General features: G+C 38.3%; 2 protein-coding genes across 6 annotated transcripts in view; both read right to left on the bottom strand.

Annotated features, from left to right (window-relative positions):
• Positions 1–2341, bottom strand: part of ubr2 (ubiquitin protein ligase E3 component n-recognin 2) — a 46309-nt gene extending 43968 nt beyond the window's left edge. For all 3 annotated transcript variants that reach the window (XM_015605360.3, XM_007247396.4, XM_007247397.4), the window contains exon 1: positions 2209–2341. In XM_015605360.3, the coding sequence (XP_015460846.2) occupies positions 2209–2292 (84 nt within the window). In that variant the 5' untranslated portion in view covers positions 2293–2341. The remainder of the gene's footprint in view (positions 1–2208) is intronic.
• Positions 2342–5714: 3373 nt separating this feature from the next.
• si:ch73-193i2.2 (transient receptor potential cation channel subfamily A member 1) overlaps positions 5715–21861 on the bottom strand; it is a 29118-nt gene continuing 12971 nt past the window's right edge. Inside the window, exons 9-21 of one of the 3 annotated variants that reach the window (XM_022684978.2) lie at positions 18043–18148; positions 17936–17964; positions 17724–17815; positions 17094–17208; positions 14928–15098; positions 11973–12043; positions 11692–11859; positions 9810–9928; positions 9505–9709; positions 9190–9397; positions 7620–7705; positions 7302–7465; positions 5715–7113 (exon numbers count right to left, since the gene is read on the bottom strand). In XM_022684978.2, the coding sequence (XP_022540699.2) occupies positions 7067–7113; positions 7302–7465; positions 7620–7705; positions 9190–9397; positions 9505–9709; positions 9810–9928; positions 11692–11859; positions 11973–12043; positions 14928–15098; positions 17094–17208; positions 17724–17815; positions 17936–17964; positions 18043–18148 (1581 nt within the window). In that variant the 3' untranslated portion in view covers positions 5715–7066. Of the gene's footprint in view, positions 7114–7301; positions 7466–7619; positions 7706–9189; positions 9398–9504; positions 9710–9809; positions 9929–11691; positions 11860–11972; positions 12044–14927; positions 15099–17093; positions 17209–17723; positions 17816–17935; positions 17965–18042; positions 18149–21861 lie in introns of those variants that run through there. The other 2 variants (XM_022684979.2, XM_049481707.1) reach the window with 2 other exon arrangements.

Here is a 21861-nt window from a genome sequence, read left to right as displayed (position 1 = left end):
ATCTTCCAACTACAGAACTTCTGAACTCACCCAGTATTAGTAGTTAGTAAATTCTGGTCATTATTTTGAACAAGCTGTAGATGAAGGTCCTGGACAGACAACATTGTCAGCTAGATATACAATAGTCTATCTGGTGCCAAACAGTAAACAAATCTGAATTACAAAAGTGCATGGGAACCTTTCTTAGACCACAGCAAAAGTTTTTCATTTTTCTCTTTTAAACCTGGAAGGTATGTGGAAGACTGTGCAGCTCTAAGCAACATGTAAACATAGCTAAACATCCTGGACAATTCTGATCAGAACATTTCATTCATAGCAATAACGTCTAGGAGAAAAGGGATTATTATGACAGATTTCGATAGAAGGGCTGCAATGATTAGGCTAGTCGATATAGTCAACAATGTCGATTATTTAAATTTGTCAACTACAAATTTCATTGTCGACTAATCGTTAATTTCTAACAGTACTGCATTACACAAAGTGCTGGGGACAGAAGCGCATTGGGAGATGGGTAAATGACTCACTCACACAGTTTACACTCAACTTAGTCTGTGTCTCCAAAAGTGCCCAAAAACAACAGATTACATATTTACTCACTAAATAATCAGTACTTTCCATGTTTAAACAACATCTGATTGTTTACATGCTTTTTAAATCTCATGTTTACCTTTTTCGATCATTTTTTTATAGATGGAGGACATAGGAAAAAGAATTGTTGACTAATCGACTAATCAAAAAAATAATCGTCAGATTTGTCGACTACCAAAATAATCATTGGTTGCGGCCCTATGTATACATTTAAAGCATTTTAGCTTTTAGCTACCTACCCTACTCTAGTTTATTATATTGTAACCCTCATTACATAATCAACCCATAAGAGCACCGACACAGTTCTGAATATTGATACTAATTTTTTTTCTCTTAATGTACTAAAAATAGCACAACTGTAAACATGTTAAGGTCAAATCCCTGATGTAAGAATCATTTTAACAGTAGTAGCAGTGTGTACTAATTTTACTCAGGTCTAAGTAACAGCGTGTTCTATTACTAAAATTATTTTTAAGGAAATCAGTGTAAAAAGGATTTTTGTAAGGACATTTGGCCCATTCATTATGACATTCTGACACAATTAAAAGAACAACTGTTTTCAGCCATTCAGTCACAACTGAGGGTGAAATTTGCCTTACTGTGTTGCAAATACTAGCTACTTGTACCAGGGTGTTTTAGAAAATGTATACAAACTAATTATATGGACGGTAGTTAAAACATTTCATTAAAGCATTTGAATTGAGCTGTGGAAGCTAAAAACAATATTTTAAAAGGATATAGTTTTATCTGCAGCACTAACCCATCAATCCTACATCCTGTAGTTAAATAAGATCAGCAACATGTGTCACTTAGGGAATTTGCTAGTTAGCTAGTTAGTTAGTTTTTTTAAGTTAAAATGACGGACAGAATGCATTAAGGATCTTTACACATCTTTTAAAGGGTCTGTGACTTATAGATAACCGAACTATTTATGTAACGAGGGGCTGTTTTTGGTTAAATTCTTCTTGTAAGTAGTTAGATTAGCTATCAGCGAACCTAACTACATAACCTAGTTAACTAACTCGGTTATATTGCTGTCTATTTGTTCATATTTATTCTATTTGAGTTTTTATTGGTCACTTTTGCATCTTTGTGTAGGGAAGATAGTAAACTTAGCAAGTTTTAGCTATGTAAGCTACTGTAACAGTCTAATAATATGTAGCTTTTTAATATATAACCTAAACCTAAGGCAGTTTGCAATGCTGGACGAAAACAACCAAATAAAAACACCCTCACCATTAGCTACAAAACAACACTACATTTAGCTAACGTACGGGTCTCAAAAATAAAAACAGTTAAATATTAAACACTTAAATACGTAGCTAACTGCACTGCCAACCCACAATTAAGTGGCTGTTGCTGTTTAGTTTGTTAGCTAGCTACTTATCTAGCCAGTTATTCACCAAGAAAGCCAGTAAAGCTTCTGTAGAGGCTGTAGCTGTAGCTATAGCTAACCCTGTGTTAGCGTTAGCTTAGCGACAGCGGCTGCTATTCTGAGGAAAACAACCCGAGTGGAAAAAAACGCCTCAGTCACCGCGGAAAAAGGAATAACCGCTTTTCTCCCACACCCCGTCCAAAAATACAGCAGTTTAGCATCTATTTTATAAAACTGTCCCCTACCGCAGCGGTGTCCTTCGCTGAGAATTGAAGAAATTCGCTGCAGAGAGCGGACGGGACTTCACGATCAGTTTCAGCCGCCGCCATCTTCACACTTCACTGCTGGAGCTCGGGCAAAGGAAACGGAAATCAGCCGTTCGCCCAACTTCCGAAAAGAAACGGGTCAACTTTTCTTAGCTGACAAATAATAACACCCAACATAATGGTCTGCTGTTTCTTCTTTGTTGACACACAACTAAGCACTGCGTCCTGAGTCCTAAATTAATATGTAATATGATGTTGGCCTACACAACATAAACCCTCACATAGGCTCTATCCCATTTCTCTTGTGTATCCCTACCCCTTATTTTCGAGAGTAAAATCATCTATAAATAACCCTTTAAGAACCTGATACACCTAGCTTGTAACAATCCTCCCCTTAGAATTGGGACAACCAAACAGATATAGATATATATAGCTCTGGAAAAAAATTAAGACACCACTGATGTAGTTTCTCAATCAGTTTATTTGATTTGTGTAAAATGCACATTTTGGTTTTATTCTGGCTGAAAATACAATAAAAAAATCAGAGCTTTCAGACCTCAAATAACGCAAAGAAAACAAGTTAATATTCATAAAGAAATCAATATTTGGTGGAATAACCCTGGTATTTAAGCACAGTTTTCATTCATCCTGGCATGTTCTCCTCCTCCAGTCTTATACACTGCTTTTGGATAACTTTATTCCACTCCTGTTTAGCTTTGTTTGATGGTTAAAGTGATCATCCATCTTCCTCTTGATTATGTACCAGAGGGTTTCAATTTGGTAAAATCATCTGTTTTGAGGGCTAAGTGATAGAAATAATGCCAAACTCTTTGGTTAGCTATATGCTAAATTAAACAAATACTAATAATAGCTAATAATTAGGTCATAAACATTTAATGAATCCATCAATTTTAGCTAAGCAGCTATAAGCAGTGTTATTTATGAGACAAATGTTATATTTTTTTTATCTGGATTGTTTACCCTGTATGAGGGAAATTTGCCTGTGTTTTGTTCAGTGCTTGGTTTGGGCCCAATCCCATTTCACCCCTTGGCCCTACCACTTAGCCTTTTCCCTCAGTTTTGGTAGGATACGGTGTCCCAAATCTTGTTAGGCTGGAGGGCTAGGGGTAAGTGTTAAGCTTACATGACCCTTTAAACTGATATTTTAAAACACAAAACAAAGGGTTATAAGAATTATTGGCAAGATGATGGCAGAAGCGACCAAAGAAATCCAGAAATTTGAATATTTTCCTAGTAGTTTCGCTAGTAGTTTGTCTCAATAGCTAACTAGCGAGCAAACCTTCCCATTCCACCCTTAATGGTGCAACAGACAATGGAGGAAGAAAAAAAGCTAATTTCAGTTCCCCTCACAGATGAATTAAGACAGGCCCTCTTTCTGAAGACATTCCCTAAAATTTACTAACTAACCAGCAGCTGTGGCTGAACTTTACTACTATTCATCAGCCCGGCAGGATTGCTTATAGGTTCTTGAAAGGTTGTCCCAATTCTTAGGGGGAGGATTTGTCCCCTTTCTTTTGTAACCTTTTTCTAAGGGGAAGAGGTGCAAAAGAAAAACAGGATTGGACCTTTAGTGTGGCTGTTTTTCACTTTTCTAAGGCCGTTTTTTTAAACCTGAAGGTCCTGACCAGAATCCGTACTAAGGGTCATGTGTTAAAATGTGTACATTTAGTCCGGTTAGTTTTGGTTTTATACTGCAGTTTAGTGACTGAGCGGAATAAAGAACTTTACTACGTTCCGTCATCAGCAGCTACGGGATGGAGTCTTTTTATACTTCATATTGATTGGTTTGTAGAATGTTAGTTATGAGTTTGGTGCGTTAATCTGCCAGGTGTTGTGACGAATTCTAGCTCTCTGTTAGAATCCGACTCCCCTTCTCATACCTGCACCCCCGCAGCATGTGTGTAAAATGAGTGTAAAAGATTATCCTCAGATTTCTTTTATTTCTGTTTAGAAATAAGGTTAAATCTACTGTTATAGTAAATAAATGAATTTCCAGTCTAAATGTTTAGGTCCATACTGCGGTGTGATGCAAGGAGAGTCAGATTTTGGCACAACACCAATTATTTTTTCCCTCTGGTTTGTTTAAAGACTTCTTCTACTTTCTGTAATTGCCCCCGAAAGTCCAATCTATCTAGAAAAGTATTTCAGACTGCAGGCAAACTACTTTTTTCTTCAGACCAAAAATTGCTTCTTTGGTTCTGCCCACATTTACACCCGCTACTTTAGTTCAGAAACAAACTGTCCAAAAAAATTCATTAAAAAAAAAAGTTACATTTTGGATGAAAGTTAAAGTTAAAAATAACTTATTTCTATACATAGAAATTCCAACCTTACATAAATGTCTTTTATACTAAAGAAAGACGTCTTTTTACTACCTTTCACTTTCAACCAAATTGTAGCAAAATGTAAATGTAGTTTTACCAAAAAGCTCTGACGTACACTGTCTGGCCAAAAAAAAGTCTCCACCTGGATTTAACTAAGCAAATGATCTGGTGATGCTGCAGTTGGTCTGCAGGTTTAGGTTCAGCAACAGTATGTGCTGAAAAAATGAGATCAGCTGACTACCTGAATATACTGAATACAGACCAGGTTATTCCATTAATGGATTTGTTCTTCCCTGACGGCATGGGCATATGCCAAGATGACAATGCCAGGATTCATGAGGCTGGAATTGTGAAAGAGTGATTCAAGGAGCATAATGGATTGTTCACCACAGAATTCAGATCTTAACCTCATTGAAAATATTTGGGATGTGCTGGAGAAGACTTTGTGCAGCGGTCAGACTCTACCATCATCAATGCTGCTGCAAGATCTTGGTGAAATATTAGTGCAACTCTGGATTGAAATAAATCTTGTGACATTGCAGAAGCTTACTGAAACAATGTCACAGTGAATGCATCTTGCAATCAAAGCTAAAAGTGTTCCTAAATATTAGAGTGTGTGACCTTTTTTTTGGTGGTGACTTTTTCTTCAGTCTTTTTATAGTCCTGGAGGGAAGCTTGCTTTGATGCATGTGAATTCAGCCACTACCTCTTTTCAATCCTGCGTCACTAGGCACCCTCTCAGAGGAAAGTGCTAAATTCCCAACTCTGATACATCAGCCATGGTCTGTTGTGTTCTCTCTAAGTCTGGTTGCTGGTACCAAAAAAGCAGCTAAATCTGCTGTGCTGCACACTTTTTATGTTTACCTTGCTTCCAATATACCCAATCTAGCTAATCATCGCATTAACAAGCTTGTTGTTTTGAAGGTAAAGACAATAAAACCACTAAAATGTGCAGAAACCCCAACTTTAGTGACTTTAAGTCCAGATTCTAACATGACCAACAAGATGTCTTCCAAAATCAGTAAAAAAAAAAAAACATAAATAAATAGACTATATTTTTCAGCCAGGAAAACTAAGAAAAGTAAGAAAAGTGTTACAAATGTTCAAGAAAAGTTGAGCTTTTTTTTTTGCTATAAAACCATTTTTATTAAATTAAATATTGCTACAAATGTCATGTACAGGTTCATGTACCACCATCATGTCTTAACATGTTTCTTTTTAAAAAGAAATACTTTTTATTCATAGAAATTTTGTTTTGTTTACAGTTTATCAATAGGTCTAACACACAGGTGCCTCACACAATCAGTCAGCTATTTTTGCTAGCTGTTTTAGCAACTTTTTAATGTTTTCTTGATTTTCTTGATTTTAACTTTATGGAATTGCCTCCCAAGCTGTTGACAGAAGCAACAATTGTTTGCATGTTATTACACATCACTTATATAATACAATACGATTATATTCAATGTGTTCATGAATATAGATCCCACAACTTGACTTTGACCTGATTTCTATATAGCCATAATAAACTTCCAAACTAACTAACGTCCCACCTACAAGAGCAGTTCTGAAACCTTTGAAACATTTGGAAAAACACAAAGTTTTTTATGTTTCTTTATGGAAAGGATTATTACACAGTTCTAGTTGTTAAATTTTAAATTCAATTAAACTCTTACATTGAGAGTCTTTTAATAGGCCACCTACACTTAGGGTCTTATACTAGCAATCTATAGTGCATGGGTCAATTAAAAGCGTGTCATTGTGTCTTTGGTATTGTAAGGGCACATTCACACTGTGAAGGTACGCCAGCAGCTTATTTTTGGGAACAGCAATGTTATTTTATTCTTTATTCTGTTTATTGTTGATTTGTGCACTGTAGCTAGTTTATTTGTGTGTGTGTAAGGAGCAGGGATGTACACAAGCTGAGCGTGAACAGCACTCCTGCATGGCTAAGACAGGATTGGACGGATGAGTGTTGACTGTTGTCAGGGTTTTAATCAGTCAGTGGCGCACCTGTATTTCCCGCCGCCAAGATAGAAACACAACAGATATTTTCCTGAACAGGCGTCACTTTCAAATTAGCACGCCCATCAGTGTAGATATATTTCTAAACTTCAACACTTGCAAGATAGCAACGAGCATCGGAACACAGCAGGGGAAGGTGTACGACAGGTGCCATTAGTGTACATACAGTAGGTTGTTGTCTATGGAAGTTATGAAAAATGTCCCGGAAATGTCTTGGACATTGATTTTCTAAACTGAGGAAGACATTTGAAGAGCAGTGGGGCATTCATATTAGACAGTCCTCACTTTTACACCAGGCAATTCACCACAGAATCAGCACTGCATTCAAATACATGACCAGAATACCATCTGTACCAGTATTCAACCATTATCCAAATGTGGTTGGATTTGTACCACACACATCAGTCTGGTTTAAGGAAGACTCCTTATTTCTCATATTTAAAAGCAAACATAGTTCACTCGTCCATTCTCTACAATCCTGTAGTTGTTGAAGATGTGCTCGGAACATCAGCAGCAGCTGTAAACATAATAAGCACAAATGTGAGAGATTTATTATTTGGGGTAAGTAAAAATCTTTTTGCTGAATTTGCCAAGCCATTCACTTAATATGTAAAAGGAAGTGAGGAAGACATCACTTCACCGTTCTAATCTTCCACTTTCCTCATTATTAAGAAAATTAGCTCAGTAATAGCATGAATCACTCACATGTTGTAGATTTGGATTGAATCAGTTGTAACAACAAAGCCTGTAGTTTCTGTACGTCTTCTCGTAAGTCTTGCAGATCCTGACTCTGCTGCTGTTGGTCCTTTTCAATTTTGCTTAAAGTGCTGAGAACTTCTTTTGGCACTGGAGACATGGAGCTTTTTCTTCTGGGAAGAATTGGTTCAAAAGATTTTAGACATTATCTTCTTCTGAACGGTTACTATTCAGGAAATGAATGTAGACACAATAAATGCACCATGTTTTTGTTCTAAAGAAACATATTTGAAACTCATCAAAACACCCAGATCCAAGTAAACCCACCGAGGGCTTCTGTTATTCTCATCTGCTGGAGCTGGTCTGTGTGGGTTTGTCTGTTTTTGGATGTCCAAATATTCATCCAGAGTATCCTGCAGAATTCCCACAGTAAGAGGCATTTAGATTTCAAATTTAAGGAAATTATGGACTTTTGATTCCATTTTGTCAAATCTATTATAGACATACAGTGAAGGAAATAATTATTTCATCTCTTGCTGATTTTGTAAGTTTGTCCACTGACACAGACATGAACAGTCTATAATTTTAAGGGTATATTAATTTTAGCAGTGAGAGATAGAATATCAAAAATAAAATTCAGAAAATCACATTGTAAAAACTATATAACTATATCATTTGCATTTTGCAAAGAAAAATAAGTATTTGATCCCCTACCAACCATTTAAAGTTCTGGCTCCTACAGCCCAGTTAGATGCTCCTAATCAACTCATTACCTGCATTAAAGATAGCTGTCTTAAATTGTCACCTATATAAAAGATTCCTGTCAACAGACTCAATTAATCAGTCAGACTCTAACCTCTACAACATAAGCATGACCAAGGAGCTTTCTAAGGATGTCAGGAACAAGATCCTAGACCTGCACAAAGCTGGAATGGAATCAAATTGACTCAGTCGACATCGATCTGGGGCTCCATGCAAAATCTTACCTCGCGGGGTCTCCTTTATCATGAGAAATGTGAGAGATCAGCCTAAAACTACAAGGGGAACTTGTTAATGATCTCAAGGAAGCTGAGACCGCAGTCACCAATAAAACCATTGGTAACACATTACACTGTAATGGATTAAAATCCATGGATGATTCTGAGATTGATTGGGAGAAGGTGCTGTGGTCAGATGAGACAAAAATTGAGCATTTGAATTAAGAGAAATGCTGACTATGATCCAAAGAACACCGTCCCCACTGTAAAGTATGGAGATTATGATGAAACATTATGTTTTGGGGCTGTTTATCTGCTAAGGGCACAGGACTACTTTACAGCATCAATGGGAAAATGGATGTAGCCATGTACCGTAAAATCCTGTGACAACCTCCTTCCTTCTGCCAGAACATTAAAAATGGGTCGTAGCTGGGTCTTCCAGCATGACAATGACCCTAAACATACAGCCAAGGCAACAAAGGAATGGCCCAAAAAGAAGCACATTAATCCCATAGAAAACATATGGAGGGAGCTGAAGCTCTGAGTTGTCAAGCGACAGCTTCCAAATCTTAATGATTTAGAGATGATCTGTAAAGGAGAGTGGACCAAAATTCCTTCTGACATGTTCATAAACCTCCTCATCAACTACAAAAACATCTGACAGCTGTGCTTGCTAACACGAGTTTTGCCACCAAGTATTAATTCTTGTTTGCCAGAGGGATCAAATATGAATCCAAAATGAAAATAAATGTATATAATTTATACAATGTGATTTTCTGCATTTTATTTTTGATATTCTATCTCTCACTGTTAAAATTAATCTACCCTTAAAATTATAGACTGTTCATGTCTTTGTCAGTGGGCAAACTTACAAAATTAGCAAGGGATCAAATAAATATTTCTTCACTGTATTATGGTACCTTGATCTGTGCTGTGAGTTCCTTCATCCCTTCATGCTGCTCTGGGTCAGTTATAATGTCATCATCATAAAACTCTCCCAGAGGGGCACAGTTTTGGTGGATGTACTGCTTGTCATAGAAACGCCGCAGACCAGGCATAGACTCTTCTACCTGAAGGATGATGGATGCCTGTTGCATCACTGCGTTGGCCAAAGCGTTATCATAGACTCTGCAGATGCAATGCACAGAAGCTTTACTGGAAGCACAATTTCAACATCACCACACAGCATAGAGAAAAATGTGGAACAAAACCCATGTATTTTTCTCCTCAGCTACCTTTGGAAGGTGTCGGACAACAAGGCGATCATCAGGTTGACGCACAGGACAGCAGACAGGGCCAGGAACGTACCGCAGAGCAAGTGAGCCATGACAGAGTCCACAGCCACCATAGCATCAAATTCATATTCATCCACCAGGGTTAAGCGGTATAGACTATACAACATCTTAGGCACTGTCTGCATACTGGGCACATCCGTAAGACCTTAAAGCAATGACAGGGCTTAGCAGAGCTACCCTTGCTTCAAAGGAAGCATATAAAGTCAATGTTTGATAGCACTTATTGAAAAAGTATCAGTTCTTACCTCCAAATATAATCCAGAAAGCACAGGCAAATGGGATATAGATTTCTGCATACAAGAAGAGGAAGCGCAGCACATCACCCACTATCTTCCCCAGCATCACAATAAAGGGACCCATAGGCCTATAGAAAAAAAAAAAAAACAGAACAGAACTTGGGTGATCATATTTCTGTGATAGGTTGGTTTACCTATTAATAGTCCGGCTGTAATTCAAGATGTGCAAAATAGTTTCCTTCTCCACAGACAACAAGAGTGAGAGGGTTACCTATAGTGGAGCCCAAAAGTCTGAGACAACTGAGTGTTTATAAGTGATAAAAAACACCTGATTTTATGTGAAGAATAAGTGGCTTTTACAGATTTCTGCTAATTCTGCTAATAAGTGATCATGGAAAAAAGTATACTTCAAATTTCTTAGGTTGGATAAAAGCCTAGAATTTCATTTAAGCCATCATAAAAAATAGGTGAATTTAGCTCAGAACATGTATACTGTTACTCTGATTTTCTTCATTGAATTTTCAAGTTTGCTTCACATGTTTCTGTGAGATTATTGGCTGGTTAGAAAGCAGAAATCTGATTTGTGACTTAATAGTGTAAACCATAAAAGTTTTCAAATTATCTAATTACCAAAGTGCGTGTAAACATGTTGATCAGTTTGCTGACAAAATCTAATTACCAACAGTTATGGATTATTGAGTACATATAAATGCACTAAATATCAAATATATTATACAATGTGGTGAAAATGTGTTTAATATACAATGTGTTTGTGTTTTATATTATCAATTAAGCCCTTTCAATGAAAAACAATATATACATCAACCAATTCACCCATTTAAGACCCTTATGATGAAGTCAAAATAAAGGACATTTTAGTTTTTAAAATAATAAAGCAAAAGCTAGTACTCTCTAAACTAAAGAAACATCATACAGAATAAAGAGCAGCAAAAATAGCAGTAACATCATTCATATATCATATAACTGATATATTGTATCCACACACCTCTTTTTTAATCGAATTTACCTGTTGTCGTCCAGTGAAAAACATGTATATCCATTTTTGACGATTATTTGTTTTCCACATAATTTTAACACACAAACTGTCTTTCAAAATTTTCTGAAGAATGGCCTAAAAGACGTTCTCCAAAATTACTCTTTTTTACATTGACTTCCATTAAAAATGAAGAAGATCTTATCTCTCTTCTGTGAAGTTGCTGTTTTGAAAATGCATGTTTTTCATTGGACAATAACACCTTAACATATTGTAAAAAAAAATGTATACTGTATATATAGTATCATGTATACACTTTAACTGTATATACAGTTGATATGTACTGAAACAAAATTTTAATAAATAGGAAATTCATTATTTTTTGTATAATATTCAGCGATTCGTGTTTTTAACTGTAGGAATTGATGTGCACTCATTCTGTTCTTGGCAAATGAAAGATTCTGATTAAAGCTTCTGATTGTGATTAGCAGTACAGGGCGTTTGTTATGGTCATTAATGCACATTTTCTACATCAAGTACTGTGAAATAGGGACTTTGGCCATATGGTGTGAAATCCTCCAATATCTTTGTTCCCATGGTTACCATGACACTGAGCAGATGTTACCATGGTTACTTAGGCACAAAGAAGAAGCCACCTGTAGTGTAAATGGTGAAACCTGAGTAAAGCCAGGCCGCGATGTCGTTGGCCGCTGACCAGGTGTCATCATTCCCCCTCTGGCGCTGCTTCTACAAGACCACGTTACCATAGCAGCCAACGGCCGCAGCCAGGTGTTACCCATAATGGCTTTGGTCAGCCGGATGTGTAACCATGGTAACCACTCCTACTCGCCAGGTGTTCCTATTAGCGTTCGGTGATGCTGAAGTGATGTCTGTTACCTAAAGGCTCGGACATGCTTCATCAGCCTCAACCAGAGGAAGATGATGGTCACAGCGAAGAGGCGGAGGCTGTAGGTCTGCAGTGTAGGAGACACCAGGTAGATATCAGCCATGTGGAAGCCCAACACTGCTATCAGCAGTATGTACACAAGCCAATCAAATATATTCCTGCACCACAAAAAAAACACAAAAACTTAAAAAAAATATATAGCTTTATTCATTTTTATATATGATTATGATTTAAAGTCTTAAAAATAAAATAATAAATAATAACGTTCTACCAAGGGTCTCGCAGATAGCTTTCCTTCAAGCTGCGAATGAACTTGATTTGCCCCTCTAAATAATGACGCTCCTTTAAAACAAAAGGTAAAACATTAGCATGATTGCATTCAAAAGCATAATTTTTTTTCTGAACTGAACAGTAACAGATAAGATTCGCAGAAGAATACAGAAGCATATTAAATTCGATAGTGTCTCTAAAAAATGTAATGCAGTGTTGGTAGTAACAGAATTCATGTACTGGCATTATGTAATCAGGATAAAAAAGAAAGCATAATTGTAACCAGTAATCAGTCAAAGGATTACATTACAATCAAAAAACATCACTACTCTTACCAAGTCTGTTTCTAATTGAGTGAGAGAGTGAGCGTGTGTTTGTGAGCTGCTGTTGTTGCTGATGTGGTTCATAAACACTTCTTATTTTAGAATTAATGAAACTCATGAAGCTAAAGGAGTGCAACAGTGCCCCTGGTGGAGATTAAGCTTAAGCTTGTTTTTCTTCAGTAATTAATAATTCTAAAAAAAAACGTATTTAAATGTGAAAAAGAAAAACTATTTCACTGTCCAATGTAAAAAATTACACCTTTTTTAGTTGTAGCTAGGACTGCTGTATGATTAGCCTACCCAGATGCTGGATGAGCTGCTTCCTTTCCTTGTTTTTTTGCTAAAGTTGTGCAGTTTGTGTGTCTTATTTTAGTACTTATAGTATTAATTACAGTAATGTACAGTATTTTATTGAGTTAAACTTGATACTGATACAGTATTTTAGTGAGCTAAACTTTATTATGCCCCTGACATAATAAACCCATTTAATAAAACCTTCTAATGTAATCTAATGTCTGCCTTGCTAGAAAACCAAACGTACATCAGACCTGCAAAAACAGTTTAGACCACTTCAGATAAAAATTGATTTTATATTAGCCTTAGCTGTTTGTTTCAGCTGGATTTGATTATTTCATGGTAAATGGATGAATCTATCCATCCAAAATATCCAAAAGCACTTTTTAAATGATAATGATTTATTAAGGTAAAAAACTTTCCCAAACCAATCTAGCCCTTTGTAAAAAGGCATTTTCCTCTCCATAAATTAACTGTGATTAATCACATTTTTTGGAAAGCTGAGTTTAATTTCACTACTAACCACCAGGCTTGATTACTTACAGACCTGTAGAATCAAGAAATCACTTAAATAGAACCTTTCTGACAACATGAAGCAGCTAAAAAAGCAACACATTTTACCACAATCTAAAGAAATAAGAAAACAAAGTCATTTCTAAGGCTTTGGGGCTACAAAAATCACAGTGAAAGCTATTATTCAGAAATGGAGAAAACATGGAACACTGGTGGACCTTCTCAGGAGTGGCCAGTCGACCAAAATTACTCCAAAAGGGCATGAGCAACCCATCCAGGAGGTCACAAAAAACCCAGAACAACACCAAAAGAACTGCAGGTCTCACTTGCCTGAGTTAAAGTGAACCATTCTTAATCATTTAATAATAAGAAAGGTGGTATTCAAATGGCATTCATGAGTTCTAACAAAACAAAAAGAATACAATAGCCTATTTCATTTGCCAAAAACCTCTTGATGATACTCAGGACCTTGGGTAAATATTCATGCTCAGGAGTATTTGGGTTCTGCAGCAGGACAATGACCCAAAGCACACAAACCAGTCCACCTCTGAATGACTTAATACACAAATAAATAAATACACAAATGAAGGTTTTGGATTCGCTTAGTCAAAGTCTGATTGAGATGCTGTGGATGATCTTAAACAGACTGTTTATGCTCGAAAACCCTCCAATGTGTCTGAATTAAAACAATTCTCTAAAGAAGAGTAGAACAAAATTCATCCACAGAGATGTGAAATGCTTGTTGTCAGTTATCAGTAAAGCTTGATTGCAGTTGTTTCCGCAAAAGGGCGGCACAACCAAGTAATTAGGTTTAGGGGGCAAACACTTTTTCACACAGGGCAGGATTGGTTTGGATAGTTTTTTCATTTAGTATATTAAAATTATCACTTAAAAAGTGCTTTTGGTGTTTATTCGGGTTACCTTTTTCTGATATTAAAGTTTACAAAAAAGCAAAAACAAAATAAATCTAAAAGGGGAAAACACTTTCACGCCACTGTAAAACCATACGTTGTTTGAACTCAAATGATTTAAGTCTGTTTTACATAAAACTGGATATTTTTAAACATTTCTCAACTATTTTGAGTTAGTTGAACATTTGAGGGCACATATATACATTCAAACTGAAATCTTTGAGTTGAACCAACTTATAATAACTGAGTTTAGTCTGTTTCCATTGGCAGCTATTTTCCACTGGCTTCTGTCACAGTCTATTTGCATACTGGGTGTGTCCAACAGTTTCTGACAGATACTCACCATCAGTGTGTAGTGATTCCCTATGGGCTACCTTAGAAATAAATCAAGTTCCCCTTTAGCTGTAATAACTTGATGTTTTAATTTATGCTAAATCAAGTTTTCATTCCCTATTACTTAAAAAAATAAACGTAAAAATTAAAAGTAAACTCAACTTATCAGGTCTTACAATATACCAAAAATAAAAAAAAGTTAAATCAACTTCCCCTTTACTAGTTTTCATTACCCATTACTTAACTTTTTTTAAGGCAACTGGTTTCCTCAAAATGTTTAAGTAAATTCAACTTATCCGGGCTTACAGTCTATAGAATGTGGGTTTGCTTGATGAGGATATCAGTTCGACATTTGGTGCAGACACACAGGATGGTTTAATGCGAATTTACATTAAGTTTTTTTATTCTCTTTATTTGATTTGTTTGGATTTTAACAGTTGAACATTACTGTTAAAAGTAATGGAACGTAATCATATTATGTTGCCTTAATTTAGAAATCCTTCACAGTCACATTTTTCAGGTAAACAGTAACCTATACCAGTATCCCTCCAGCCCTGCTGTGATGTGGGTGGAGTGTGTTACCTCAGGCCACATGGGGTGTGTGTGGGTCAGGTCCTCTCTCAGTCTTTGTTCACTCCACCTCTGCCAGGCCTTCAGCTTTCTGTGAGAGTTCAGGATCTCCATCACCTCCCTGTAAACCTCCAGAACAGTCAGCCCTAACGCCAACACCACGACCAGCACACGCCACCAGTCCTGTACAGATATATTGCTATATATTGTTATAAGATATATTAGATATGTTGCTGCTGTTGTATCAAAACTAAACAATTATTGCTCACTGCTGTCATCACATATACAGATATAGAGACTGAATCCACACTGTTAAAGGAGAAATCCAGTGTGAAATAGACCTGGGTTGTAGTAAAACATGATAATGAGTACAAACTTTTGTTAAATAACCCACTTCGATTTGGCCCCTAATATTTCAAAATACAGTGCTTTTAGCCGATGCTCCCAACAGGCTCCCAATGCTAGTGATAGGGGCATAGCATTAGCCATGCAAAGAAATCCCTATTTTACACCATTAACAAGCTCAAAGTAGCTTGCACAGCACTGGGACTATATAAACATGGATGGATGGATGGATGGATGGATGGATGGATGGATAGATAGATAGATAGGTAGATAGATATATAGATAGATAGATAGATAGATAGATAGATAGATAGATAGATAGATAGATAGATAGATAGATAGATAGATAGATAGATAGATAGAATTTTCTTTTAATAAGACATTTTAACTAGAACTTTTGGGACATGGGTGTCCAAAATCTGGGTTTGGGGCCAAATGCAGCCCATGGACAGATATTAATTGGCTCATGGCATCACTTTTAAGAACTCATCATTACTGGCCCATAATTATGTTTCAGTTTCATCCTTCATTTCAAGGGAAATGGAAGTCTACTACTCAAGAGACATCAATCACAATCTAAACCAATTGTAACACACTAAACTTCACCACCACCATCAACAGGGATCTCTATAGAACTTTTATTAATACCTGGTTAAAGAAAGATTTCCCTAATTGTGAACACATGCCAAAACAACTAAAGCTGTTAAACCAGACCTAACATGTACAAATACAGAGCAGTGTTAAGACATGTTTTATTATTGAGTTCTATTGGTCTGGCACAGTATGTACGGTATTACAAAAAGTGCAAACATTTGATACTACATTTTCAGATAACATACCGCACCATGTAGTGAACAGGACTATGGAGTAACCTTTTGTGTGAAAAAAAAAAGGAAGACGCAGCAAAGTGGTCAACAGAAACGTGTAACCCCAGATTATTACTATTATTATTTAGATAAACTGTGGCGTGAGGAGGCGGGGGAGACGTGGGTCCGCCCCTCGCCCGGAACGCACAGCTCTATCTGTCCCAGCTGGTCTGCATCAGGACTGATTAAGCAGCAAGCTGGGACAGGTATTAAAAACTCTGCTGAGGGCTGAGGCCGCACGGACCTTTAAAATACTCAATAAGTAATCTCTACAGACTCTAGAGCCCCATTGGGCCGAGTTATGTTTCTTTAAGTTCTTTTGGGTGTGATGGAGGGTGTTTAAAACCGAATAAAGGTACATTTTGAGTTCATTTGATCCCAGTGTCTGTGTTCTCTCTGTACTTCCTGCTACCAGGTCACAGTGGCCACACCCCTAACCCCAGGGGCCAGTCACAAAACACAAAGTTTGTCTTTTAGCATAGCTATAGCTAACTCTCCTGCTGTCCTTCTTCCTCACCCTCCTGCGTATTTGCTTTCTGAAGCAGGCTGTTCGTATTAGGCAGCCACTCACAAAACCCAGAGTAATCAGCCAACAGCATTTGCTGATGGAGATCACCCTGACCCTGACACCAAACTGTCAAAACCACCCCTTTTTACACTGGTGCACATAAACTTCACTAAATAAGCTTGACAGCGATATTTTGTTCAGCGAGCACACAATTTCTTTTTTTGAACTTGCGAGTTTCACAGTTGTGCCTGTGAACGGAAATTTACACAAGCAAAATATTCAAACTGTCAGGTGTTTTTTGTGCCTTCGTACAGGGCACAGTTTCAGACACACCTTATGAAGCTCCAAGACCGATGGCCAAGGCTAGGAAAAATGACTGAAGCTAACAAAACAGAAAAGGTTCACATAAATCCTGTTATATGTATGATACATGCCAAACACAAACAGCATGTGCCTTACCTGAGGAAAAACATATGGCTGGTCTTCCTCTCTTGATACAGATACAGATATCGCTACTATTGTCCACGAAACAATAAACAAAAAGTTGAGCAGCAGGAGGATCCAGGCACCCAGTCTATGGAGAAATGGTGAACTCTCTTGTTAATCAAAAATAGAAAAGATTGCCTTGTTAATAAATATTAACTTAAAGCAGCATAATGCAAGAATTATTATTAAGAATTATTTGCTGCTTCTAGGCTATCCCTGTTGTTGTGTCATTCTGTCTTTCCAATGGAACTGATTCAGTGCCATTATATTTAAATTACTTTGAGCTAAAACAAAAAGGTCACGCTTTACACTTGCATTTTTGGGCAAGCTAAACAATATTGAACTGTCACTGAAAGTGAAAGAAGCATGTGGGCTGAAAATGATCTCAAAGCTCTACATAGTGCAGTCTTTTGACATATTAACCCTGGAGTAGCAAAGATATAGATGCTCTGTGATAAAAGTCAGTGGAGTATGACAATGATTCTGAATCTTTCTGAATTTTAAGATAATTTAAGTCAATTTATTGTAATAATGCTAGACAATGTTGCTTTAAACTAAAAAAAAAACATGGTGTACATCCTGGAAAAATAAGAAGTGCTTTACCTGGCGTACAAATTCCATTTGACTTTAATGAGCTTCAACACTACAGGATGCATAATGAGATCCAGCTTTCCTTGATGAACAATAAATTCCAGCTTTTAAGAATAAGAGTAAGAGAGAATTTTAGAATAATTTGTGTCAGAAACTGTTACAATTATAAAACAGGACGAATATGAACAGAATGATGCAGTCTTGTTAGTTTGATGATCACATACCGGTGATGTGGGCTCTCTGTAGGCTTTGCCTAAAATATGAATAAATATTATATTATTTTCTTAGCAACATTAAAGAATTGATCACTTTTTGGGAGAAACACACCAACCTGAATAGGTCTTGCATGTTAACTCTGGCTCCAGCAGCTGAAGGTAGAAGAACTGTCGCCGCGTCATTCGGTCTTTCACATGGAACTGATTCAGTGCCAAGTTGGCCTGTGGTCACATGTGAAGTTTGTTACACATTTAAAACTACTGAACTCGCGTTAGAAAATTTGTACATTTGTGTGAACCTAAGGAGAAACATACAAACAAAGTATTGGAACAGTGAGGTCAATGTCTTTATTTCTGCAGTAGACTGAAAACGTTTAAATATGACGTTAAAAGATTAACCCTTGTGTGGTGTTCGGGTCTGTGGGACCCGTTTTCATTTTTCATCAAATGATACTAAAAAAAATATGTTTTCTAACTCAAACTCATTGGCATTGGCTCATTTTTTGTGAAAAACATATATCAAAACACATTTTCGATAAACACACACTGTACACCCCCCCCCCCCCCCCCCCCCAATTTATATTACATACAGTATGTTTGGCCAAGGGCTAATAAACATTGCTTCATTTGTAAATTTGAAACTAAACAAATTTTCTACTCATATCTTGAGTTTAATTCATTTTCTTTTACATTTTATTAAAAAACAAAAAAAAATAAGAGTAGCACTTTTTGAAAGAAATGTAACATAAGAAAGGTAAAGGGCAAATATTAACCATGTAAGCTGTTTATATTGCTTGCAATTTAGGTGAAGCAAGCATGTGTAAAGCATTTTAATGTAAAATTACTGTCACGGAGACCCAGGCAGGGAGACGAGGAGGCGGACACAAGTGCAGGTAGGGTGAAAATAAATAATAATTGAATAAATAAATAACAAGAAAAACAAGGAACAAGTAACATGAAACAAAGATACACAAATAACCAATAACCAAAACAAATCAAAGAACCTAAACTAAACCAACTAGAGATAATAAATAAACAAACAGGGAATATATACAAGGAATAAACTAGGAATCAACACAAGCAGGGTATATACAGGGAGCTAGGGAACAAGAAATAAAACAAGAAACTAGAAATAAACAAGGAAATAAACTATAAACGAGAAAACAAGAAATAAACAAGAAACAAGGAACCAAGGCTAAGAGAGACACTGAGAAACGTTATGAAAACACAGAGAGACGAACGACAGGTGAAGGTGCAAAGACCGACGGCGGACAAGGTGGCAGAGGAGGGCTATTTATAGTAACATAAAACACACTAGAATTGGAAACACCTGGGGAAGGGGCGGAGCTACAAATGAGACACACATGGAAAAGTACTGAGACAGAACACAGGGGCACAGGTCACGTGGGACACACACAGAGACATGAGACAGGGCTAAGATGTGACAACTACTTAATTTTGCTGAATTAAATACAAGTAACAAAGTAAACGAGTAACAAAAATCTGAACACCACACAAGGGGTAATATGACACAAAAAAATCAACATTTCATGTTTATTGGCTTTACTGTTCCAATTCTTTTAGAGGGGACTGTGCACTACAAGGCCTAAAGCAGTGGACACAAAATCAAGAATATATTTATGCAATCATCATAGACAAACACTGACAGCTTTCTGTCCTGCTAAAGATGCTAAAATGAACTCTAAATGGCATCATTGTAAAAGTTCAAACACCCTGGTTGCCAAGTATAATATGTGAATTGGCTCACACCACTTTTGCCAACTCCCCGGTTGCTGAGTGTAATATAGGAATCGGCCTGCACCACTTGTGCAAATACTCCAGTTGAGAATCACCCACAGCTTTCCAGTAGGGGTGGGGGAGTCATATCAGAAAAAACAGAATCATTTACAATCAATTCAGACAAACACAAACAGGTGTGTTACTTTCATTTTCAGCAGAAAATACATTTTTCCATATTTTTATCAAACATTCCTCCCACAGCTGCATTCTCTGTTATCTGGTCTACCCTTGTAAAAAGGAAGTATACTTAAGAGCATTAAAAGTATTTTCAAATTAGGTAAGCAATTTAATATACTTTATGAAAATACATATTAAATATAGTTTTACTGTATTTCCATAAAATGTATTTTTAAGCAATATGCTTTATATTATACATTGTGCTAATAGAAAATATATGTAGTGGCATTACATACTGCTTAAAGTTCACTTTAGTGTATTTTTTTCCAGTATGTGCATCAATACGCAAAGTAATACATGTATAATATACTTCAAGTGTATTTAAAAACAATGTTTAAAAAATAAATACTTAAATTTCGTTTTTTTTTTTTTTTTAGGTTTGCAGAAGTTATACGAAAAAAAGCACATAAAAGCACAATCTAAAGCTTTTATGTTGTATTTAAATATAACTTAACTGAAGTATAATTATTTAAGATGTCATAAGTTATTCTGTAAGGTCCTGGCCCTGTTTCCTGTCTGTCATCGTGCCTGTGTTGTCCCACGTGACCCGTGCCCCTGTGTTCTGCCTGTGTTTTTCCACTCACCTGTGTTCTTTTGTAACTCCGCCCCTTCGTCCCAGGTGTTTCATGTTTCCTGTGTGTGTGCACCTCTATTTAAGGTCCGTGTTCCATTTCCCCGGTGTCGATCCTTGTACGTTTAACGTCTGTCAGTGTTCCATGTTTTCCACGTTTTCCTCAGTCCTGTGTTCAGTAATCCCTGTGTATTGTATATTCTGTTTTCGTTAATAAATCCCGTTTATGTTTGCATTTGCGTCCGCCTCCTCGTCCTCCCTGCACCCGCAACCTGACAGAAGGATCGACCTGAACAATGGACGCAGCAAACCCGTGGACCGGCTCCAGGTTGGCGATTCGCCACGCTCCATGCGGGACCCCGGCGTTGGAATCCCCGAGGCCTAAAGGACGCCACAGGCCTCGGGGTAGACGTTCTAAGGGGTCCCGCCAGCCGAAGGAGGATCCCTTTTCCGGGGAGGATTTGCTTGGGGGGGCGCTGCGGGTGTGTGCGGGGTGCCTCGGGACTCGTCTCAGGTTGGGTGAAACCTACGAGTACCCGAGGCTCGTGGAGCGGAAGCCGTGGGACTTCCTCGGTTGCGCTCCCAGCAGCTCCGAGGAGGAAGAGGAGCTCTACCCCGCACCAGCCCGTACTCCATTGCCGTTTCCCCCAGGGGCTGTACTCTACCCGCGCTCGGTGACTTTCCCGGCCGAGATGCCGCGCTCCGTGAAGCCAGCGGATGAGGCTTCGCGCTCCGAGACCCCCGCGACTCATCCGCGCTCCAAGAAGCACGCGGCTGAGGCTCCACGCCCCGTGACTCCCGTGGCTCAGCCGCTCCCCGAGACATCAGCGGCGGCCGCGCTGCTCCCCGAGACTACAGCGGCAGCGGCAGCGCCGCTCTCTGAAGCTCCATCTAAGCTAGCTAGCCTGCTGGCTTCACCGCGCTCCGAGAAGCACGCGGCTGAGGTTCCACGCCCAGTGACTCCCGTGGCTCAGCCGCTCCCCGAGACTTCAGCGGTGGCCGCGCCGCTCCCTGAGACAGCGGCGGCGGCAGCGCCGCTCTCTGAAGCTCCAGCTAAGCTAGCTAGCCTGCTAGCTCCACCACGCTGTCCAGCCCGGCCGGCTTCCAGCTCTCCAGCCCGGCCGGCTTCCAGCTCTCCAGCCCGGCCGGATTCCAGTTCTGCGACTCCTGCTCCAGTAGCAAGCTCTGTTCCGGTTTTTACAGCCTCGGCCACTGCTCCAGTCCTGGTGTTAGCGGCAGCCGCACTCTCAGCTCCTGCTACAGCGGCTTCTTCGCCAGCGGTGCCAGCCGCTTCCAGATCTGCAGGACCCGCCGCCTCTGTAACAGCGCTGCCCGCGGCTCCCGCCGCCTCTGGATCAGCGCTGCCCGTGGCTCCCGCCGCCTCTGT

The sequence above is a fragment of the Astyanax mexicanus genome, chromosome 7, assembly GCF_023375975.1.
Source record: "Astyanax mexicanus isolate ESR-SI-001 chromosome 7, AstMex3_surface, whole genome shotgun sequence".
Classification (NCBI taxonomy): domain Eukaryota; kingdom Metazoa; phylum Chordata; class Actinopteri; order Characiformes; family Acestrorhamphidae; genus Astyanax; species Astyanax mexicanus.
Note: the sequence above shows the minus strand (reverse complement) of the source record. Positions and strands in the feature narration are given on the sequence as shown.